The sequence below is a fragment of the Acomys russatus genome, chromosome 7, assembly GCF_903995435.1.
Source record: "Acomys russatus chromosome 7, mAcoRus1.1, whole genome shotgun sequence".
Taxonomy (NCBI): Eukaryota; Metazoa; Chordata; class Mammalia; order Rodentia; family Muridae; genus Acomys; species Acomys russatus.
In genome coordinates this window covers 56079745-56105329 of record NC_067143.1, presented here as the reverse complement: position 1 = coordinate 56105329, position 25585 = coordinate 56079745, and the positions used below count along the sequence as shown (strand labels likewise).

The 25585-nt window shown below is 40.3% G+C and overlaps 1 protein-coding gene and 1 pseudogene across 1 annotated transcript; one reads left to right on the top strand and one right to left on the bottom strand.

Annotated features, from left to right (window-relative positions):
• Positions 1-10621: 10621 nt before the first annotated feature.
• LOC127192255 (olfactory receptor 52N2-like) lies at positions 10622-11578 on the top strand. The gene has a single exon (XM_051149582.1). It carries the CDS (start codon positions 10622-10624, stop codon positions 11576-11578), a length of 957 nt encoding a protein of 318 aa, XP_051005539.1.
• Positions 11579-17636: 6058 nt separating this feature from the next.
• Positions 17637-21167, bottom strand: LOC127191998 (caprin-1-like; annotated as a pseudogene).
• Positions 21168-25585: the final 4418 nt, after the last annotated feature.

The following is a 25585-nucleotide window of genomic DNA, read 5'->3' as shown; positions in this document are numbered from 1 at the left end:
TTGTGGGCCTGTGGCAAACGGCCATTGAGGAAAGGGGTATACATAGCTGGTGCCTACATAGGAAACCCTGAAAGATAAGGAGTTTGTGAGTAGACCTCTACCCCCAAAGTAGCAGTGTTTTTGCCTGGCCATCCAGCCATTGCGATATGTCACCTATTCTCTTTTTGCTACTCTTTCAGTTTGGGCCTTCACATGGAAGTGGATACAGTTTATGGAACATCTGACACCTCCTGGTCAGAGTAGCTCTGTGATATCAGTGGAAGGTTTCTTTAACCCTTTCCAGGACCCAGACAGACAAAGTGGGTGTAGGCAATATACTTTAAGTCTCTCATAAAGAACTTGTTAATGCAGCAGCCATGTAAGGGCTACTAGGATGGCTGTTGTTTTCTTAAATCTGCAAACAGCCCCATGCTTGTTAGTACATGCCAGAATTGCCTTGGGATGGTTGACCCTCACCAGCAGCACTTCTTTTTACTATCATGGGAAATTCAACATCCCACCAGAGGGATTTCCAAATTTGTTCCTATAAAGGACTGCTTAAATCAAGATGACTTAAAAATTCTTCCAAAAGAGGCCTATGTTGATATAAGGTTATTGTGGAATTCCAATGCTGATTTCTGTATCCCTCATATCTGGTTTCAGGCCTTGTTCTGAGCCTCTATCAATGTTGTATAAACTCTGCTCCCCAATTGTCCCTGTGATATGTCAATAAAGCAGCTTACAGCCAATAGCTGAGCAGGAGAGAAAATAGGGCTTGACTTCCTGCCGTGTAGAGTAGGAGGAGTTAGAAGAGGAGGTAGGAGATTCAGCAAGAGCCATAGGCAAAGGCGAAGTGGAGATGAAGATGATTCAGGTGCAACAAAGAAAGGACTGCAAATCAAGGAACTTTGGGATTTTGGCAAATATAGAGTCAGGATAACATAGAGGTTTAAGAACAGACTTAAACTGCTCAAGATTATGTTGTAAAGCTTTATAAACAAGTATAAGCGTATATTAATTATTTGTGTGATAGCTGGGTTAAGAAAGAAACTAAGAGAAACAAACACAGTTGTATAAAAATAACTGTAACTGTCCGAGGCCATATTTCTGTGCTGTGGCTTTAGCTGAGCAGAAGAGGTCAGCCTGGTCTACAAAGCAAGTCCAGGACAGGCAAGGCTGACACAGAGAGACCCTGTCTCAATTAAAAAAAAAAAAAAAAAAAAAAGCTCATCCTTTGCTGGAGGACCTTTGCTCTGCCTAGATGTTTGGATTGCCTATCACTGAGAGACACAAAGGAGCTCCTGCAAGGGATTGCCTTCTTTTCAGGCTGCATAAGGGAGTAGGGGAGGGGCCTTGTAACAAGAGACTTGACTTGAGTCTGCACTATATAAGCTGCACTCACTTGCAATAAAGCAGGAGTCTTGATCAGAGATTTCGTCTTGACATTCATGTCTCTCATGTCTTTGTCTTTTTCCCCCCATCAGCACCCCCCCCCCCTTTTTCAGGTCGACCCTGGTTTCATATGTCTCACAGGATGGGACAAATGGCGCCGGAGCACAGGAATTGAACACAAGGGATTAAGGTGACAGAAGTCGATTGTGAGCATGCTCTAGGGAAGTAAAGTGGAAAAAAAGTTTTGCTGCCAGAGTGACCCTCTTCGTGGAAAGAAGGTAAGGTAGCAATGAAAACATGAGACACAGCATAACAAAGATGTATCCAGACAGAGATTTAGAGTCAACACTTCAAACACGAGGGATAAAGCTAATCAGTAAACAAATGTTTAAATTTTTGTCCATAGTTTCTTAAAGAGGAAACAGTATACTCGGTAAAAAGATAAGAGTTAAGTTACAGGATCATGAGACCTTCTAAATATTCCTACAATCTGTTTGGTCCTGTCTTGCGAGGATCTAGAGACTGCCTTTTTGTCTTGTCAGTCAGACTGTCTTGTTTGCTTTATGATCGTCGTGTCAAATTTTGTGTCTATGTCTGTAAATTTGTTTGTTTAAATGTTGTTTTAATTTGTATATTTTAAGAGAGAGCTAAGCTTTATTTGCTGGCCAATTTTCTAAACAAACAGCAAGGCCCAATATGGCGCAGGCCCTTGAGCCAGTGAGAGTACTGCCTCCGTGCCACCGGCCAACAGCGGCCCACCCTTCAAGGGGCTCAGGCTCAGATGTGGCAACTGCCCTTGGAAAAACAAGCCTAGGGCTAAAACGTCCATGGGCCAAAATGTTTTACAGGTTCAATTCTTACAAAATAGGGATGGCTATCAACATGCGGCTGATTGAAAAGATACGGCCTGAGGAGTGGAGTTAACTGCCTGATACTTAAAATTTCTTGCTTAATTTTTGCTTGTAAGAGAATAACAGTTTTCTAAAGTGGCCTAGAGAATGGAAAGAATTCCAAACTCCTTAGCTACAAGGTGTTCGTCATTTTCTTGTTTCTTTGTTTAATTTCTGCTTGAGAGATTTCTAAACATTTTTTTCTAGAATTGAGATAAAGTGGTTTGACAAGGCAATGGTGATTCAAGTCTTTAATCCCAAAACAATAAAAACAAAGACCCACAGGGCATGACCTTCTACTGATAAGATGAGTCACTCACTCACAGAGACAAATTTAAAACTGAGTTATTTTTTTCTTTCTTCTTCCATTCCTGTGCCTGCAGCAGTGGTCAAGCTTTCTTAGGCAGTTACAGTCACACTGGGCTGACTTGTTAAGGCTTGTGGATAACAGATAACAAACAGGACAACTGGGTTATTTCTTAAAACAAATAACATTTCTCTCAAAAACAGGTTAAAAGAAAAAAGGAGGAACCATATATCCCCAATCACCTGAGTCATGTTCCTTTCAATTAAAAAAAAAAAAAATTATTGCTTGATGCTATATGCTGACATGGAGGACACGCACGTATCTGAGCACGCATTTTGCGCATGCATCTGTGCCCGCGTTTCCATAGCAATGGTGGCTGAGCCTACTTGGGGAAAAAAGCAGCTGGTCTAAAATGGCGCTTCGAGAACCGTCTGGAGCCCAGCCCCACCCAATGCAAGGCTAGCGCAAGGCTAGCAGCAAGAACTATTGAACCTACAGATGCTTACCGCTGACATGAGAGTAAAAAGTCTGGAGGAGGAGGAGGAGGAGGAGGAGGAGGAAGAGGAAGAGGAAGAGGAGTTCTTGGAGACATAAAAGTAAAGTTAGAGAAGACAGTTGATACAAGAAAAAGGGAGATTGAAAAGGTTAGAGAGCAGAAGAAAAGGCATTGAGCAGAATAAAGTTAAGAATCAGTTGAGCATGTATTGAGCTAGCCGAGTGAGAAGACAGTTGACGACAGTTGAACCAGGAGAAGTTGAAATGAGCCAATGACTAACCCACAAACAATGTAACCATAAAAACATAATATATAAAGACTCTTTAAAATCTACATTTTATTTAAAAATCTCAACCACAATGGCCCAGGGATCCTCTACCCATAGGAACCTTTCACATTCGTCTATGTATATGAAGGCAATATTCACTGGCATGTTATCCCCTTATGGCAGGAGACTTAAAAGAAGTATGTCAAGCTGTCCACAAGGAGGAAATTCATGCCACTTTGACCAAATCTATTTTACTAAATTTCAACAGCAACCTTTCAACCTCCAAGAATGGAGAGATACATACCAGTCCACTTTCCTTAGTTCTCTGTACAGTGGGAATCACTGGAAATCACTGGAATGTCAGATGCAGCCTAGGAAAGATGAGTTAGATAATCAACAGATAGGACCACAAGCAGGGGAAAATCCTCCCCACTCAATTAATTATTATGAATTATAGAATTATGACCAGCTGTTATTCCAGAGTAATTTCTCCAGAGGAATTCATCAGGCCTCACTCCCTGCCAGGGGCTTTAAGCAGGCTCACTTGTGTGCACTCCAGCCCTAGGACCATTAAACTCTCTCATCTACACGGCCTAGAGTGGCTTTTTCACTGACCGACCTTCCTAAAATAATAACCAATCACATCTCTCCTATATTTTATACTAAGAGTGCAGGCCAGCTTATACACAAAACAAAACAAAACAGACCCTATAGTCAAAGCGATGCCCCTAAATAATCCTATCTGGGTAGGAATGACCCAGGAATACAGACACGTATGCCAAGGACTTAAAAAACACGAACATTATGCTGAATGAACTACGGCTACCAATGACACGGGGACCGCCTCACACCAGGTGTCCTCCCTTTCCCAAGCCTTCGCACCTACAATATGGCATAATTTGCCATGTTTTAAATGTGCAGAGATTAAACACTAGAATGAAGATTGGCCCCCAAATGACCCAGCTGCTCTCAACCCTCGCAAACCTGTCTTTCCTTGCTGCAGGAAAGGCTTTTATTGTGTAAAAAAGATAGCAAATCCAAGTATACTAAAGAAAGCAAATCCCTGATGCCTTTAAATCCCTTTGGGGGCAACTTTCTACCACACCTGTAAGAGAAAAAAAAACAAAACAAAACAACAACAACAACAAAACACCCCACATGTCCACTGGGTCACTAATATACTGGAGAACATCCAAATATGCACTGAAGTTCTCCTACATTGGACCCTCCTACCAGGACCCCAAATGATGGGAGGAGATTTTTCTCTCCCAAGCATTTATTACCCAAGACTTTTATAAATGGGAAGACCCAGACAGAACAAATGGGACAATTAGACCATTAGACTTGAACGGCTACTCATTTGCTATATAGAGATATCTCAGAAAACTTCAATGTGGTACCTCTATTTGACTCACTTAAGTTTCCCAAAGACCCTCTCCTCTCCTCCCTGACATCAGGAGCCAGGAAGCATTTGGTTTTATTGAAAACCACATTAAAACATCTCCTTGGCTTGCTATGATCCACAACAGCTAATCCAGGTTCTTTTTTTTTTTTTTATTAATTTATTCTTGTTACATCTCAATGTTTATCCCATCCCTTGTATCCTCCCATTCCCCCCCCCCCCCCCCATTTTCCCATTATTCCCCTCCCCTATGACTGTTCCTGAGGGGGATTACGTCCCCCTATATATTCTCATAGGGTATCAAGTCTCTTCTTGGCTACTTGCTGTCCTTCCTCTGAGTGCCACCAGGTCTCCCCCTCCAGGGGACATGGTCAAATGTGAGGCACCAGAGTACGTGAGAAAGTCGTATCACACTCTCCGCTCAACTGTGGAGAATATTCTGACCATTGGCTAGATCTGGGAAGGGGTTTAAAGTTTACCTAATGAGAGACGTATGGGAGAACAGCAAAATAAAAGGATCCAGAGGGTCCTAGAAATCTACAAGTAGAACGGTATGATAGGCAGATTTGGGCCCAGGGGTCCCGCTCAAACTAAGGCACCAGCCAAGGACAATACAGGAGGTAAACTTTAAACCCCTTCCCAGATCTAATCCAGGTTCTTATAGTCAATTCCTCCCCACAGGGTAGTTGGAGCTTTTATCAATCTCAGGGAATCCTAGAATGCCTCCATTTACCACTAGGGGGAGGGCCTTAGCTACTAATGGAGGTGGATGCTTTATCCACTAAGACAGGGACAAGAAGAGAGCATTATAGATTATACATTATAGATTATTACAGATTATAGGCGAGGAACCTGATGTGATTATTTTACTCCTCTGCTGCCCAGCCATCCAATGAATACTTTTTATGAACCACACCTCTTATGATAAAAGCCTTATTGGCTTTCCAGGACAGAGAGAAAACCCCAACCCAAGAATAAATTGCTGACAACTATACCATTTTTATGATGGCTCCTTCTTTGTCTATTCTCTTGATCTCCTATCCCACAGGCCCTTATGATTTTTTTAGATTAGGGGGAGGGGCTATAAGGTAAAGGAGACACCACACACAATGAAACAGCAAAATCTCCTGGGAGGACATTTATGACCTGCTGGCTGCTGCCCAGACCATGTGCCCTCCACAGGCTTCCCTTTGATCTACTCTTATGGCTGTCTTTGTTATTCGTCATTCTAACTCTGCTACTGAGCAGCCTCTTCCTAACCCCCTTAATACACACCCCTGGAGATTCTTTGCTAGGGAGACATGCTATGAGACAACAAAATCATAGGAACCAAGACTGCCCACTGGAAGGATGCCAGACCAGGGTTGAGATTCCTTTACACTCTGATCCTATCTTCACTATCCCCAGGTCATGCCTCTGCTTTCTTTACCACAACACAGGCCTCCAGAAGGCCTCCACAAAGTTAGGTTGCAGATATTGGGGATGCAGAACTGAATCCTCCAGCCATGATGTCTCTGTGTTCTGTCAGCATTCCATCAATGGTCCCTGGAATGAACTAAGGTGAAGAGGAGTCATGGGTAAGCTCTACCCTAATGGATTGACTACATATCCTGTAGCTGACCCACACATATCCTGCCAGCTTGTTCCTTACTCCAAATCAGCCTTAAACTTTGTTAACATTATTTAACAGGAATATCAAACTCAGAACAAAGTCCAAACTACCCTCTCTTCGCTACAGTAATACATCGTACATCTGATTTCATTTCCCTAAACACACACCCTAACTCCTAACTCCTCCCAAATTCTCTTCTGCACCTTCTCTCCTGGTTCCTATTGGTAGCCTTTCCCATAAACATCTTGCTTCATGAACCCCATGGGCCCTTTCTCATGCAGGTTATAAAACATTTCTCTCTACAACCTACCTCTCCCCATTTGCCTCACAGGACCCTCATCAAGATCCCATCCTACATGTTCCCATAACATTACTGTCACCAAGCCAATATGTGCTAACCTCAAGCCTCTCCTCTGTTGCCGTAACACCACTGATTTCTGTATTAAATGGAATTTTCAAGGTTTCTGCACCCTTGTAATGATTGTTCTCCTGGTTTACCTCTATGAGCTTGTAGAACTTGATTTACAGCTAGGAGGAGACTGAAATAAAAGTTAGCTCTTCATCCCTCTGCTTGTCAGACTGGGTCTTAACCCCTCGATGGGTGTGACAGCTGCTGGAACAGCCCTCATCCAATCTCACCATTTGGCCAGCAGCTTCAAGGACAAAAGCAAGTAGGTGAAAACACTATGGACAGTTTCAAGCACCTTCGGTGACAGAAAACCTCCCTAGTGGAGGTGGTACTCTAGAACCGGAGAGGTTTGGATTTAATGGTTGCTGGAGAGGGAGGGAATGGCATTGTGTTAACTAGTCTGGGCTGGTGGGACAGGACATACGAATGCTCAAATATCTACACTAAAGTCTCTGAGAATGCTATATGCTTGACACCCCAAACCCACACTACCCCAAACCTCTTGTATTGTTGCTTCCTTCCCTTCTTGGCCTCATACTGGTCATTGGATCTCTGATCCTTCTGGCACCCTGCTTTGCCCAATTTTTAAGAGGGTGGATAAAAGCATTGCAAAAATCACTGCCAACTATGTTCTGGTTCAATACCCAGCTGTTCCCAGCATAGAGGCTGAGGACCTCTTTATACAATAAAACTTTGTAAAATAAAACAGGAGGAGATGTCGGAAGACCCTCCTACAAAAGTTGCAGTCTACCATGTCTGGACAGTTCTCTGAGCTCAGTGCAATATGGAGGACTCCCTTTCTCATTGGGGCTTCCTCTTCTCTGCCTGAACTTAATCTGAAGAGCATGACCCACACATCCTTCACCTGAGGGCTGTCATATAGTCCTTGGCCAGCTTAAAGGTTCAGCTTCCTTTCTTACAATAAGATATTACCTTTCAAGTACCTGGGATTCCTGGAATGCCTCTTGGTATAAATGAAGCATTCTCAGCACCTTAAGCCATAGACAATAATATACACCCATCCTAGACACCACTACCCACTCCCCCAAACTATATAAATTTTGTTCACCCTGAATACAGTTCAACTGTCTCACTGAAGCTGATCCCAGAAGTCAGGCATTCTATTGTATTTATAGTCATACAAAGCCTGCTCCCCAAGACTTGGCCAACCACTAGATAAGCCCACTCAAAAAGTGAGACCCACACTCTGGTTTGTTATATCTAACTATGTCTTATTGTGTCTCTCATTTTCAAAACTATAAGATACGTATGAATATAAATGTACTAACTTATATATGTATAAGTTAGAGTGTGGACATATAAACATACAGATATGTAGTGGGTGTTGAGAAGTCACAAAATTGAAATGTGAACAAGGTAAATTAAATTAAAAATATATCTGTCCATCACAATTTTTTTATAATCCACACAAGGGAGAAGATGTGTAGTTTTGGTACAATTTCCCCTACCAAAAATTATCTCAGCAGTCCCAAAGGATCTTATCTCTTCAGCCCTGTCTTCTGAGACATTGAACTACAAACACCCAATCAAGTTCATATGCTCCAGGCTGGAGAACAGTAAAAATGAGGCAACAATGCTGCACGGACATAGATTCCTTTATGCTCAGGCTCTGCGGCATGTGCACAGCTCTGGTCTTTGCTGGCACTGAGGTAAGTTTGAGGGACTTGTAATGACTCTTATTTTCAGAAAATGAAAAAAAAAATGTTTAAGTCCAAGAAACACAGATAACCGAAATTCCACTGAAACCAAGAATACATTTTTCATTCGTCTGGAAGGAAAGAGAAGAAAGGCTTCCACAGTTGTAAAGCAGCAGTAAAATGACTTCATGGTTCATTAGAGACAATGAATTTGCCCAAGTAGTCAAGGGCTGAAACAAGAGTGAAACTTATTTTCTTTACTTTGATTAGTGGATAGCTGTGTTCAGATTTCCTCCAACTGAACTGTCCTTTGTGTGTGTGGGGGGGAAGAGGTAGAAAGTAATACAAAGCAAGATTTGAATATAAAAGATATTGAGAGCACTTGCTGAAGGGGCTCCTCTACAAAAAAACAAAAAACAAAAAAACAACCAACCAAACAAAAAAAACCCCACAAAACAACAACAACAAAAAACAAAACAAAACAAAACAAAAAACAGCTGGAGGCCACACAGCGTCTTTGCAAAGGAGTCCAGGAAGAAGCTGCAGCTATCTCACAGAAACTTGCTGTGTGGAGAGTTCCCTCAGCGAGAGACTAACGCGCGCTGACTTATCACACCTCTCCTGTCTCTGCCTTAAGTTACAAGTAATGGTAAGGTTGCTCTGTCTTGCCTTTGAAAATTATGTTCTTATGTCATCATTGATTTGTTAAACTTGTGACTCAGCTTATGAAACTACCCATCAGTATCAGGATCTGTCACTCAAGGTCACAGACACAAACGATGTGTGGTTGAAAATTCAAGCCTGCTCTGAAATTTTAGTAACTTAAATGTAGGTGGGTTTTTTTCCTAGTTGTCTAAGTAATATATTTCCCCAAATTAGAATGGTGCCAGGAGTGTCTAAGGCAATCAAATTATCAAGGTAATGAATAGTATATGATTTATCACATGTATTACAATTAATGTAAGAGCTAATATACATCAATTGCTAAATGACAGGTATTGTGGGAATTTTCTTTTTCCTGTGTGAACTCATCTATAGTTTACAGTGCTAGAGATTTCTTCCCTTTAAGATTTATAAAAATTTTATATAGAATTATTTACTCCTTCAAATTCAAGTATATTTTCTTGTTTTATATTGCAAAGAAGCTTTAATTCATAGTCAAGACCCTTACATCTCTATTGTAAGTATGTTCTATAAAGAAACTCTTCTATTTTTACAGAATAGACTCTTAGCAAACTAGTTTTTCTTCTTTGGAATATATTTAAACACCACAGATAGTGTGGAAAAGAACCATGAGTCACCGTGAAGCCCAGAAACATGGCATGGGAATTTTAAGACAAAATCCTCTTTACTGAAAAAGGCAAAGAAAACACTGTATTTGACTTGTCTGTCTGTGTTGGACTGGAGATTGTGGTTAGATTTTTGTTATTATGTTTGAGAGACAGTCTCGACCTCTGTGCTTCTTGATTAGTTTTAAGTTGTGAGCAGAATGCAGACCTAACAGTTCAGATCTCTCCAAACATATTGGCATTTTTGAGGATGCAGCTTTGGTAACCTATGGCTGTTAGGATTGAGACATTTAAGGTATATTCCAAATTCACAGAAAAATTCTCGTACAGAAATTCCAGTAGATGCTAGCTTAGGCACCTTTTAGTAACAGTAGCTTCTTAGGAAATCTGATAAGGTTCCTCTGTATTTTGTTCCAGATTTAAAGATATTTTTATATTTTTTCTATTTAAAACACAGGAACAAATTGCTTGGAGGCTATAGAAACTAGCATTTCTTTTTATAATAGGATTAATAATAATAATAATAATAATAATAATAATAATAATAATAATAATAATAATAATAATAACTTGTTTATATCAATACAATACTGATTATCAATGATCTTAGAACATTGTATAAAATTATACTTTTCCATAATCTTGTCAACATCCTGAGATTGATGCACTTATTATATCATTGTTGCGAGTGAAAGCTGATCCATTCATTGGTTAATAAACTGGCCAGTATCACACACCATGTCAAATTAAAAGTGGCAGTACACTATGAAATTATATAGAATCTTGCAAAAAATTTAATGACTTTTCATTGTAATAGTATTATTTATTTTCTAACCCTCTGCTTATCTTTTACTTATATTATTTCCCAAGACACTGACACTATTTAAGAATGTAAAATGGTCTCATCCTGTCAGCCATTATGTCTGGAGGCAACAGCTCCAGTCTGACCCCAGAATTCTTTATCCTGAATGGTGTTCCTGGACTGGAAGCCGCACATGTCTGGATCTCTCTGCCTTTCTGCTTCATGTACCTGATTGCTGTCGTGGGCAACTGTGGGCTTATCTACCTCATTGGCCATGAGGAAGCTCTGCACCGGCCTATGTACTACTTCCTGGCCTTACTCTCCTTCACTGATGTCACCTGGTGCACCACCACTGTGCCCAATATGCTGTGCATATTCTGGTTCAACCTCAAGGAGATTGGATTTAATTCCTGCCTTGTCCAGATGTTCTTTGTGCACATGTTGACTGGAATGGAGTCTGGTGTGCTCATGCTCATGGCCCTGGACCGCTATGTAGCCATCTGCTATCCTCTACGGTACACCACCATCCTCACCAACCCTGTCATTGCCAAGGCTGGTCTTGCTACTTTCTTGAGGAGTGTGATGCTCATCTTCCCATTCACTCTGCTCACCAAGCGCTTGCCCTATTGCCGAGGAGCCCTAATCCCCCACACTTACTGTGATCACATGTCTGTGGCCAAGGTATCCTGTGGCAATGCCAAGGTCAATGCAATCTATGGTCTCATGGTGGCTCTATTGATTGGTGTGTTTGACATTTGCTGTATCTCTGTGTCTTACACTATGATACTGCGTGCAGTGGTGAGTCTGTCCTCTGCTGATGCTCGTCACAAAGCCTTCAGCACCTGTACATCTCACATCTGTGCTATTGTGATCACTTATGTGCCTGCCTTTTTCACTTTCTTCACTCATCGTTTTGGAGGACACACTATTCCCCACCATATCCACATCATAGTGGCCAACCTCTACCTGCTACTGCCCCCAACCATGAACCCAATTGTTTATGGAGTCAAGACCAAGCAGATTAGGGAAAGTGTAATCAAATTTTTGCTTGGAGACAAATTGGGCATTACCTAGAACATATGCATGTTAAGAGCAGTTACAATGCTTGGGATGGGGAAAATAGTGTAGAAAAAAATCATAAAAGGTACGTCAGATAGTTTTATGTTACCTAACATGTAAAATCTCTGACATCTTTGCAATTGTAGATTATAAAATAGTCGTTATAAGGAAAAGTCTGCCAAAGTATAGAAAGTAAGAATTAATATTCAACATACTCATTCGTTATAAATATTTTGTTTACAATATCTATATATGTGGAATAGTAATAAGATTATGGATGTAGGCTAAGATAAACTTGAAGTAATTTGGGACAGTCTTGTACTCTCCATTAAGTACAAAACCTACTTAAACCAAGTGTGTTGTTTGATGTAGATAGCATGGGTTCAATGCTGCAGTATCTATAAGACAGGCTATATTTTAATATTTTGTGGACTATCCAAATTCTAATTGTTTGTTAGACTCTTAATTACCTTCTATTTTTAAATATCCAAGTGTTCTATGCTTTCATACATTTTCAAATTTTTGTTTTGTTTTGTTTTAGTGTTTTGAGACAGGGTTTCTCTGTGTAGCCTTGGCTGTCCTGGACTTGCTTTGTAGACCAGGCTGGCCGTGAACTCACAGTAATCTGTTTGCCTCTGCCTCCTGAGTGCTGGGATTAAAGGTGTGCACCACCACAACCGGCTGCATTTTCAAATGTTAAGCTTCATGAAAATTGGATCCATGAGATGTGATTGTGTTATTAAGGAGGTAAAATCATCAAATTACTCTGGTAGTTGATATTATTTTACTTATTCACTCATTCTTGAGACACCAAATATGATTGACAGATGCTATTAGCTACAAACTGGATTTAATTTGAGGGAGGCAGATCTAAATGTTAAGTAATCCCATGACACAGGACACTGAGAATAGACACACTGTTGAGGTAAACATGAAACAACATATATGATTAAAAGGGAAGAGATGATTCAAAATAGATGCAGTCTGAAAGAAGGGCATTTTAGTAGACAAGTACTACCATGGTTTATTGGTTTTGGATTCAGTTAGTCTTGAGGCTTAGACCTTTGATTTCTAAGGATTAGGCATTGTCATGTTAATGAGTTTCTGTATGTCTATAAATGTCACCTTTACACTTTTTTCAAATATGAAAGAAGATTACCAATAAAATGTATCTGAATAATTAAATGTCAATTCTTAAAGAAGTAACATAATATGGTTTCTGGTCTCTTCTAATCATTTAATAAACTATTATATTATTTATGAGTTAGTTTCAACTCAGATTCATTCTAAACACCAGTTTCTGAGGAGAAATCGTTCCTCAGTAGAGGATTAGTTTTCTATGAATGAGCTTTCATTGGCTTCTCATAGGGTAGTATTGTCCAAATAGTTTTATTCTTTTTTTTAAAATTAATTTATTCTTGTTACATCTCAATGTTTATCCCATCCCTTGTATCCTCCCATTCCTCCCTCCCCCCCCCATTTTCCCATTATTCCCTTCCCCATGACTAATAGTTTTATTCTTATTTAAATATTTTTCAGAGAATAGATTTTGACTATATTCTTCTCCTCTCCCAACCCCTCCTAGATACTTTATACCTCTTAAGAAAACCAACCAATTAACAACAGTGACAATAACAACAAAACCAAACCCAAATATACCCAAACAAAAGATGCACAAAAAATACAAAATCCATTTTTATGGCCAACTATTCCTTGCCATGGGACAGTGTTGAAGTGTGGTTCATACACCCAGTGACAATCTATTGGAGAAAATTGATTTTTCTTTACCAGGAGTTATTAACTGCAACTTGCCTTTTGGTTACAGTTGGAAGAATATGTCTACTTCCCTTCTCGGAATTTGGATTTTGTCTGGTTTGAACCTATGCAAGTCTTTTATGTGCTCTCACAGTCTTTTTGAGTTCATATGTGCATCACTCTTGTTGTGTCTAGAATATGTTGGTTTTTTTTTTTTTTATTCATCCACCTCCTCTGGCTCTTACAATCTCCCCACCTCCTCTTCTACATAGATTTCTGAGCCTTCAGGAAAGAAGTTTCCTGCTTAAAGACTTTCCATTTAGGACTGAGTGCTCCAAACTCGCTCACTCTCTGCGCATTGCCCAATTATGGGTCTCTGTCTTAAATCCCTTCTACTACAAGAGGAAGATTCCCTGATGAGCGACCATTTTTTAATGTCCTCTATGTGCCTGGCTCTATACCCTTTCCTGACAGGCAAATGATTACACAAACTGTACTGAGTTCTTCTAGTAGAGACAGACAGAGACGTCTTGGGAAGACTATAATTAAAACGGAGTAAACGATCATTGTTACTTATGACAGACGGCGTGTGAAGAATTTACAGGGGATGTGGGCTGTAAGATAAGTCTTGAGTGTGTGTAAGTTCTTCTGGAGTAGAAAATAAGCAGTATGTGTTCAGTGTTAAGGGTGGGGAAACATTGTCAGTTATAGATGTTTCAGAATGTGAAAGAACAAAGGTGACGAAGATGGCCTGCCAGGGAGAGCCTGGAGTGTGGTTTTTCACAGGACGCCAGACACAGCCAGCCCTGCCCTTCACATTTGAGTTTAAAAGTTTTCAGAGTAACATTTAACCCTAATCTTCCACCCAGTAGACAGTGTCTTTGATGGCTCAGATCTCTGCCACGGCCTCTGCCTCTTGGGTCCGCACTTCATCTTCCCGAGTCTCCTCAGCTTTCTATTAAAAAAAAAAAAAAAATCCAGTTATGCAGTTTCTGCTCCCTACTCCAGTGCTCTGATTGTACCTGACAAGTTCTTTTTGGGTGCAGGGCATCCTTGGGGCAGTGCATGCTTTCCTGTGGACCGAAATTACTGTATTTCAAAACGTACAAAGACTTTCAGTGTTACAACAGTCACAATAACACCAAAACATATATTTTCTACATAATATATTTAAAAAGATATATTCCTTTGGTCCTAAAAACAGATTTGAATGTGATAATGATTTGCACACATTTTATAGTTAGGCAAACTGAGGCATGAAGGTACCGCACGAGGTAAATAATTTAATAAAAACAACCAACAAGTCAATTGGCAGAGCTGGGACTTTTACAGTGGCTGTGTGCTTCCAGCATCTTGCATGTTAATGAGTCAGATATGCTAGACTCTTTACTCCTATATCTGAAAATGTAAAAGGTTACCAGCATAATGTTTCTGGCATTAATGCTGAAAAGTCCCTGGTGCTAACCCTGGTTTTGGTGATGTGATAAGTGTTTTGAGACAAACAAAAGGGCTCAGGGTGTGAAGTGCTTGCTGTGTGAGCCTGACAAACTAAATTCAATCCCTGGAACTTACAGTGACAGGAGAGAACAGACTCCTGAAAGTTGTTCTCTGACTTTCACACGTGGGTCATGGCATGTGCACACTAGTACACACCCCACAAACAATAATAATAAAGAAAAGAAAAGAAAAATAAATATAGGAAATACTTTAAAATTCAAGAGGCTGCCATCCGATTCTTAAAGGCCCCATACTGTGCACAATCATGTGACAAACCATTTCTTCCTTTTAACTCTAACTTTACCCTAAAAGTGACTCCCACACTTGGGGTTCAGGAGACCTGCTGAAGAAAGACCCCAAAGCAGTATGCAAAAGCAAAGAGCGGTTTTATTCTAGCATGCTAGGATCACCTCTCTCCTCTAGAGGGCGAACCTGAAATGAGCATGCAGACTCAATTTATAGACAGTTGGAGGGTTTTGTTTTAATTAATTGGTCAGAACTGACTCAGAGTACAAGGGGGTTCAGGATTGGCTGTTTGGTTGCTGAGGACTTTTTGAGTCATTGAGGTTCTGGCTCTTACTCAGGAGTTGGTCTTTAGTTTGATTAGATAGAGTGAGCTGTGTTCTTTACCTAGGCCATAAAGTAATAAAAACATAGTAATTGGTCATTTTGACCTGTAAGTTGATTGGCTGCACATGAGCTGTTCATGAGTTGTGGTTTTCCAGTAATTGTTAGAAAGTTGGCCTAGTTAGTCAGAGTTAAAACCTGAAGCCTGTCATAGAGTTGAACTAGTCAAGCAAACTGGGGTCCCTGGGGGAGGGTCCCCTCACCACAATGAGCTACCAGACAAAATTCAGTGATTCCATTGTTTATAAAATATTCTTCCCCCCTGGATTTGTTGCCATTGACAATGTGTACATAAGATTTTTATGTTCCATGCTGAAAGGTGACCAAGTTTAAAACAAAATCTATGCTTACAAAGACATTCCAAGCTCCCAATGTTGATTATTCATGTAGCCCTCCAGTGGTTACACTGTCTTTCCAATGTGTAATAGACTTTACATAGATACAAGCTCAAAATATAGCTGTATTCTTTCGGAAAGTGTGGTTATATGCCACATTTTAGTGTATAGTCTACTATATATTCTTTTAAATTTAAGTTCTTCAAAAAGTAAAAGTAATACTACCAAATGACCTAATAACCTTTGTAAAATTTTGTGCATTTTATGACAGAATATTCACCTGTATTTTCTACTGAGCTCACAGTTTGAATTCTTCATGCCTTTCTCCCTTGAAAATTTTCTGGACATTTTTGATTAACACAAACTTAGCTAGCATAGATTTACCTCTCAGTCAAATATCTTTTTGTCTAACAAACAGTTTGATTACTCCTTCACAGATCTTCTTGGTCTTCATTCCATACACAGTTGGATTCAAAGTGGAAGGCAGCAACAGGTACAGGTTGGCTATAACAATGTGGAGGTTCCCATAAAGCAATGAGTGAAAAAGTTGAAGAAGGCTGGGACATAGGTGATAACAATAGCACATATGTGTGATGTGCAGGTACTGAAGACTTTGTGGCGAGCATCTGCAGAAGACAGCTTCACCACAGCATGGATGATCATGGCATAAGACAAGGAGATACAAAACATATCAAAGCCCCCAATAAATACAGCAGCTATAAGACCATAGATAGCATTAGTCTTTTTTTTTCAACTTTTTGAAATATGTTTTATTTGTTTTGCTTATACCATCAGAATGGAAACTGCCTGTCATTTCCCCAAAACAGGGAAATCAACTGAAAACAGATACTGCTGCTTTTCAAAAGTGAACAATTTAAAAGGGTGGTAGCAGCACGCATTTTTCTTTTAAGAACTTTAAGGCAGCAGGAGAAAAGCATGTGACCAAAAGTGTGATGATTATCCATCCATTAGAGATTTTCATCAGTACTTTTACCAATTTAGGCAACAATACAGCAAGATCCAAGAATTAGTGTTGACAAAGCACATTATCGTGAGAAATGACAAAAGGACCAATCCTTATGTAAGCCATTTTTTTTTTTTCAGAGAAACTGTATCTAAATAGTTCACATTGAGCAGCCCATCCAGATTATACGCCGTTTTTGATGCACATCTTCCAAAAGAGCCAAGCAAAGCCTAATTTGCATTTTGGCTTTATCTTACATGGTATCCGCTATTAAAAAGCAATTTACATGTGTTTTAAATCACAGTTGTTTGGCCAGATGACTAGTGCTATGTCAAGGCTGGCAACCAGCCTCACTTGTGTGATTAAGGACCCATACAGAATTTGGTTTGCCTCTAATTGGTCAGTGCTCCAGTTTAACGGGAAAAGTTCTGAAACACAGTTGTTTTTGCCAAGCCACACTGCACTTCTTCCATCTTTTCAAGGAAAATGCTTTAACTTTGCCAAGTACCATTGAATAATTCTAGGACTGATCGTAGATTTTATCCAGTGTCAAAATGCCAAACTGGCATTTTTTTTCAAGCCACTTCAAATGACTATGGAGATATTATCACCCCATAAGTATATAATGTTTTACTCCTAAGCAAGGGTGAGAAATCTAAGTGTCATGTGCAAGGCTCAAAATGATGCTTAGGATAGGATGCAGAGTAAAAATAGTCTCCTTCCATATCCAGGTAATAGAAAGCTGACAATTGTAGTCCTGTCTTTAGGGGATGAAAACACATGCTTTACAGTAAGTTTCCTGAAAGCAAGAACAGATAAATAACTCTTCTGGTAACATACTATGGTGCACTGGCCAGTGTGGTTTTAGCAAATAAACACAATCCTGTGAATCACATTAATTCATTTGCTGAGTATTCATTTGCGGCATCCCTCTGTTGGATCTTAGGGGCCCTACCTGACCTCGTGAGGCTCCCCATGGTCCACTCTGCCCAAAGCCTCACTTGAAATCCATGCCACTGATAGCCAGAATAGTCCCAGGGACCACTGAACTGAGACTGTGTGTGACCACTGTTTGGAGTGTTCAAGAATGAAGGGTGGTGACCATCATATTCTCCTCCAAATCCATTGCCGGGGCCCCTGTATCCATTCATGAAGCCTCTGGCCTAGTGAGACCCTCCTCGGAATACCATGATTGTTGTAATAAGGCTGAGTGCTACGTGGAAACCCAGTGTTCTGCTGGTGCCTACCAGGCAGTTGATGGGGCTGGACCTGGTAACCATGACAAGTACCAACCACTGTTTGCACCTGGTCTTGTTGAAGCTCTGTTTGTTCCACTTGCTGAGGCTGGCTGGAAAAACTTTGGTCATAACTGGCCTGGTACTGACTCTGCTGTTTTAAAGTCTCTTGTTCATTAACAAGAGGAACTGGGGCATTCATACTGAACACCGCCACTTGCATGGATTGGAATGTAGCTGCATTTACCTTGATTCCACTGTTATGCAAGGCTTTACTTGTCCCATCCTGGAATGCTTGAGGCTGAGAAGCAGCAGGAAGGGATGATGATCCTACAGTCTGGTCTCTATTTAAAGATATTGTTGCCTGAATCTGATCACTTGGCTCCTTTACGCTGGTACAGAAGTTGAAACTCTGTGTACCCTTCGCTTGTGGAGAAAACCAAAGAAACCTGTGTGGCTTCTGGTTGTACAGGAACTTGATTAGGTTGGGCAAGTCCAGATTCAGAATGAACCCGAGGGCAAGCCAGCTGAGGCGTATCCATGTTTTGTGTGGGGCCCATAGGTTGTGCTGATACAATGGCAGGATCAAGTGTCTGGTTTTCAAAAATCCAACACTGAATCCTGTATGAAATTATAAGGCCCCTGCATCTGTGCCATAGGATCTTGGACTTGTTGTCGTCTCACAAGGGGATCTGACTGAGCCACTGGAGTCGGAGAACAGGGCTCTGGAACTGAGGGAGATGCAGCCTGAGGGTGTTGTTGGAGTGAGTTTACCACCTCAACCATCTCATTGGCCCTGTCTCATCCACTTCCGCCTTCTCACCACTGCTGAACTGTGTTTCTGCTGTGAGTTGCCTATTGACATGCTTTGTTGACTCAACCTCATTTTGTTCCTTGTATTCTGCACTTGGTTCAGGTTCAGCGTCGGCTACCTGGTCTGCCACCACAGGTGCTGAAGCTGCCTCCTTCTGCTCCTCATAGCCCATTTGGTGGTTCTGAGTGCTGTCTAAGTAGTTTGACCAAAACAAAACAAACAAACAAACAAAAAACCACACTCAACAATTTCCTCTAAAGCTTTATAGGCTGTTCCACATACAGGCTTTTATTCCCTTCCAGCAAATCCCACAAGTGAATGGAAGGATGTTCATACTGCTCATTAACCTTAAGATTGTGTCCCGCTCAAGTTCTCCTAACGTGTAGAACACACCCAACAGTGACAACTCCTCTCCAGACAACATTGGCACTCCACTCAAACCTTGTTTCAGGTCAGTTCTCACTTCATCCTCTCCTAGTTTATCCAACACATACTGTAAATCAAGGACAGTTTTTAAGCACTTCTGTTCTGCTGCTTCTCTCATGAACTACTCACGGCACGCTATTTTCTTTCTTGTTTTCTGAATATCTTGAAGTAATGCCATGAAACTCCTCCGTAATTCCTTTGTAAGCTCCGAATGATTTGTGACTTCCTGGTACTTAGATGCGGAATCCAGCTGATCTTGATTGAGCCTTTCCCCTTTGCTCAGTCGTTCCTGGTAATCAAGTTTACCCTTTTTCTTCTCCAGGTTCTGAAGTTTCTTGTGAATTAACCAGAGAATCTGCTTCATGACCTCAGTCTGCACCGCACCAGTGCTGGTTGCCCGATGCTGAGAAGCAGGACAGCCGCTGCCTCACTCCTGAAGGAACCAGATCCAGCGGTGGTCCTGAGGACTTGCTGCTGCTTCCTCTGTGGCAGGCGGTTTAGGGCATCCTGCGCACGCGCAGATCTGATGGCCATCTGGAGTTGGGCAGCCGAGGCGGGCTAGGGCACCGCTGAGTTGAGAGCAGAGATACTCACTCCGTGGGCACAGACTGCTTTGCCCTGTCCCTGCAGCACTAAGCTGCTCCGAGTGGGACAAGAGCCAGGGCAGGAGGGACTTAGCCAGCCAGCCAATAGCATTAATCTTACTATTGCCACAGATAGTTTGGCCATAGCCACAATAGGTATGGTGGATGAGGTTTCCTCCACAGTATGGAAGACACTTGATCAGGAAAGTAAAGGGGATCATGAGGAAACATCACTTTCTAGACACAACAGAAGTGATACTCATATGAACTCACAGAGACTGACAGCACATACAAGATCTGCACAAGCTCAAACCAGACAAAATCCAAGCACTGACAAGGGGAAGTAGGCACAATGGTCTAATCCCAAACAAAAGTCGAGTTGCAATTGATGCCTGCTGGGAAAGAGAAAAATTTCTCCCAAAGACTGTAACTGGGTATATCAGCCACACTACGAGGCAGTTCTGTGCCCAGGAAGAGTTGGACAACAAAATGAACTTTGAGTTTTTGTGCATCTTTTGTTTGGGTTTATTTGTCTAATTGGTTTTGGCTTTGTCATTACTGTGGTTAGGTTGCTGGTTTTCATTTTTGTTTTGTGTTTTGTCCTTCTGAGAGAGAGAGAAAGAATATGAACTCAAGTGGGCATTGAGGTGGAAAGGATCTGGGAGGAGTTGAGAGAAGGAGAATATTATCAAAATATATTGCATGAAAAATATTTAGATATTAAATATTTATGGCCTATATTAGCACACTATGAGAAGCCAATGAAAGCTCAGCCATAGAAAACTACTGAGGAAAAATTTCTCATCAGACACTGATGCTCAGAATGAATCTGAGTTGAAACTAAAAACATAAATAATACCATAATTTATTAGATGATTAGAATAGACCAGAACCATATTATGTTATTTCTTTATGAACTGGCTTAATAAATCGTTGAGATACATTTTATTGGTAAGATTTTGTTATATTTGAAAATGGTAGAGGAGTTGACATTTGTAGACATACTGAATTCATTCACATGACAATGTCTAATCCTTAGAAATTGAATTACTGAATGTTTATATTTTAGTTTAATTTTAAAAATTTATTGACTTTACATTCCAATTGTAGCCTCTTCCCCTAGGCCTCAGAAAGAGGAGCCCTCCTCCCCTAATGTCTGGCCTTAGCCTATCAAGTGTCATCTGGACTGCCTGTATCCTCTTCCTCTGTGGGATGGCAAGGCCATTCTGCCAAGAGGAAGTGACCAATGTGTGGGGCCAGAGTCTATGTCAGAAGTAGTCCCTATTCCCCATGTTGTGGGAGCCACAAGGAGACTGTATTGCCTATCCACTACATCTGATCAGAGAGTCTATGTCCTCTCCATGCATGGTCGTTGGATGGTGCATCAGTCTCTGAAGCTGCCCACCCCCCCCACACCCTTATCCACCTGGCTTTGTTGCCCCATTGCTCTTCCTGTGGATCTCCTGACAACTGAAGGTCCTTTTATTCCCCAACTCTTCCATAAGACTCCTTGCACTCCACCCCAAAGTTTGGCTGTGTGTCTCAGCATCTACTTGGATCTCTTGCTTGGTGGAGTCTTTCACAGGGCCTCTGTGGTAGGTTCCCTTCTTGTTCCTTCTCTTCAACTGCTTCAGGTGTCTATTCTATTTGTCCTTCTGAATGAGAATTAAGCATTCTCCCTAGAGCCCTCCTTGTTATTTAGTTTCTTTAGGTCTGTGTATTGTAGTGTGATTATCCTGTATCATTTGGCTAATGTGCACTTATAAGTGAGTATATACCGTGCATATATTTCTTGGTCTGGGTTACCTCACTCAGGATGATCTTTTCTAGTTTCATCACTTTGCTTGCAGATTTCAAGATTTCCTTGTTTTTAATGGCTGGGTAGTATTCCAATGTGTAAATGTACCGCAGTTTCTTTATCCATTCTTCAGATGAAAGAAATCTAGGATGTTTTCAGATTCTGGCTATTATGAATAAAGCTACTATGAACATAGTTGAGTAAATGTCCTTGTATGGTGGATCATCTTTTGCGTATGTACCCAGGAGTTGTACAGCTTGGTCTTGAGGTAGAACTATTGCCAATTTTTCTGATAATTGCCAGATTGATTGCCAAAGTGGTTGTACCAGTTTGCAGTCCCATCAGCAATGGAGGAGTGTTCCCCTTTCTCCATATCCTTGCCAGCATGTGCTGTCACTTGGTTTTTTATCTTAGTCATTCTGATGGGTGTAAGATGCAATCAGAATTGTTTTGATTTGAATTTCCTTGATAACCAAGGATGTTGAACGTTTCTTTAAGTATTTCTCAGCCATTTGATATTCCTCTGTTTAGAATTCTTCATTTAGTTCTGTACCCTATTTTTAAATTTGATTATTTGGCTTGTTTGTGTTTAATTTCTTGAGCTCTCTATATATTTTGGATATTAGGCGTTTGTTAGATGTAGGATTCGTGAAGATCTTTTCCCAGTGTGTAGGCTGTTGTTTTGTTCTGTTGGCAGTGTCCTTTGCCTTACAGAAGCATTTTGCTTCATGAGGTCCCATTTATTAATTGTTGATCTTAAAGCCTGAACTATTGGCCTTCTGTTCAGGAAGCTGTCTTCTGTACCATTGAACTCAGGGCTCTTCCCAACTTTTTTTTTCTAACAAATTTAGTGCCTGGTTTTAAGTGAGATCTTTAATCCACTTGTACTTTAGTTTTTGCAGGGTGATTAAAAAAAAAGGGTCTAATTGCAATTTTTTACATGTAGACATCCAGTTAGACCAGCACTGCTTGTTGAAGATGTTATCTTTTTTCCATTGTATGTTTTGGATTCTTTGTCAAAAATCAAGTGTCTACAGGTGTGTGTGTTTATTGCTGGGTCTTCAGTTTGATTCCATTCATCCATCTGTCTGTTTCTATGCCAGCACCATGCCCTTTTTATTAGTGTTGCTCTATAGTACAGGTTAAGGTCAGGGATGGAGATGCCTCCAGATCTTTATTGTACAGGATTGTCTTAGGTAGTCCACATTTTTTTCCATATGAAGTTGAGAATTATTCTTTCAAGTTCTGTAAAGAATTGTATTGTTATATTGGTAGGAATTGCATTCAATCTGTATATTGCTTTTGCTAGGATGGCCATTTTTACTATGCCAATCTGACTGATCCATGATCATGGGAGAGCTTTCCATCTTCTGATATCTTCTTCAAGTTCTTTCTTCAGAGACTTCAAGTTTTTTTTTTTTTTCATGCAGGTCTTTCACTTTCTTGGTTAGAGTTTCACCAAGATACTTCATGTATTTTGTGGTTATTGTAAAGGGTATGGTTTCCCTAATTTCTTTCTCAGCCTGTTTGTCTTTTGTATAAAGGAGGTCTACTGATTTTTAAATTTTTACTTTGTTTTTGTTTTTTTTCTATTTTTTATATAAGTAATTTATTCAGATTACATTTCAATTGTTATCCCCTCACTTTTATCTTCCCATTCCCTCCTCCCTTACTCTTTCACCCTATTCACCTCCCCTAGGTCCATGACAAAAGAGGACCTCCTTCCCACCATGTGATCAGAGACTATCAGGTCTCATCCTGGTAGCTTGTTTACCTTTCCTCTGAGTGCCATTAGGCCTCCTCACAAAGGGGAAGTGGTCAAATAGGGGGCACCAGAGTTCATGCCAGAGTTAGTCCCTGCTCTCTATACAACTGTGGAGAATGTCCTGTCCATTGGCTAGATATGAATAGACGTTCTAGTTTTACTGCAAGCATTGTCCTTGATTGATACAGTAGTTTGAGCAGACCCCACCAGGTCCAGATCCACCGGCTTTGATGGTCTTCTTGTAGGTTTCTTGGACCCTCTGGATCCTTCTATTTGCCCATTCTCCCATACCTCTCTCACCTGGAGTCCCAGTATGAAGTCCCAGCACTTATCCCAATCTCCTGCTAAGTTAAGACTTTCAGGGGACATCCTTCCTGGACTAGTGTCTAATTATAAGTAAGTATATACCATGTGTATCTTTCTGGGTAAGGGTTAACTCACTCAGGATGCTCATTTCTAGTTCCATCCATTTGCCTGCAAATTTCTAGATTTCCTGGTTTTTAATAGCTGAGTAGTATTCCATAGTGTAAGTGCACTACTGTTTCTTTATCCATTCTTCAAGTGAGGGACATCTATGTTGTTTCCAGATTCCGGATATTACAAATAAGACTGCTATGAACATTGTTGAACATATGTCCGTGTTGTGTGCTGGAACATCTTTCAGGTATATTCCAAGGAGTGGAATAGCTGGGTCTTGAGGTAGCTGTATTTCCAGTTTTCTGAGAAAGTGCCAGATTGATTCCCATGCTGGTTGTACAAGTTTGCACTCCCATCATCAATGAAGAAGTGTTCCCCTTTCTCCATAGCCACTTGCTGAAGGTATTTATCAGATGTAGGAGTTTCTAGGTAGAAATTTTGGGGCTTGCTTATGAATGCTATCATACAATCCATGAATAGTCATACTTTGATTTCTTCCTTTCCAACCTGTATCCCTTTGATCTCTATTAGTTGTCTTCTTGCTCTAGCTAGGACTTCAAGTACTATATTGAGGAGAGAGAGAGAGAGTGAGAGAGAGAGAGAGAGAGAACAACCTCATTGTGTTCCTTATTTCAGCAGAATTGATTTAAGTTTCTCTCTATTCAGTTTAATGTTAGATATAGGCTTGCTGTATATTACTTTTACTATGCATAGGGTTGTGCCTCATGTCCCCAATTTCTCCAAGACCTTTAATATGAATTTCGTCAAAAGCTTTTTTGGCATCTAAGAAGATGTCATGTGATTTTTTTTCTTTCAGTTTGCCTCTCTGATTGATTGCATTGATGGATTTCTGTATGTTGAACCAACCTTGCCTGCCTGGGATGAAGCCTACTTGGTCATGGTGAATGATATTTTTGATGTGTTCTTGGATTCAGTATGCAAGTATTTTATTGATGATTTTTACACCAATGTTCATAAGGGAAATTGATCTGAAATTCTTTTTCCTAGTTGGGTCTTTGTGTGGTTTATGTATGAGGTTTATGTGGTTTATGTATGGTTTATTCTATGAGGCCACATAGAATGAGTTCGGTAATATTCTTTCTGTTTCTATTTTGTGGAATGGTTTGAAGAGAATTATTATTCTCTCTTCTTTGAAGATCATGTGGAATTCTGTGCTAAATCCATCCAGCTTTGGGTTTTTGTTTTTGTTTTTGTTTTTGTTTTTGTTCTTTTGGTTGGGAGACTTTTGATAACTGATTCCATTTTCCTTAGTAGGTATAGGATTATTTGATTTGCTTATTTGACCTTTATTCAATTTTGGTAATTGGTAGCTATCAAGAAAATTGTCCATTTCATTTCAATTTTCAGATTTTATGGCATATAGGATTTTGAGGTAGGACGTATTGTTTCTTTGGATTTCCTCAGTGTCTTTCATTATGTATCCCTTTTCATTTCTGATTTTGGTGATGTGAGTACTCTCCTTGTGTGCCTTTTAGTTACTTTGTCTAAGAGTTTGTTTATCTTGTTGATTTTTCAAAGAAGCAACTCTTGGTTTTGTTGATCCTTTGAATAGTTCTCTTTGTTTTTTTCAGCCCCAACTTTGATTATTTCTAGCCATCTGGTGTGTCTGTTCCTTTTTGTTCTAGATCTTTCAGGTGTGCTGTTAAGTTGCTAGTATGGGATCTCTCCAATTTCTTTATCAAGGTGCTTAGTGTTATGAACTTTCCTTTCAGCTTGTTTTCATTGTGTCCCACAAGTTTTGGTAAGTTGTGCCTTCATTTTAATTGAATTCTATGAAGTCTTTA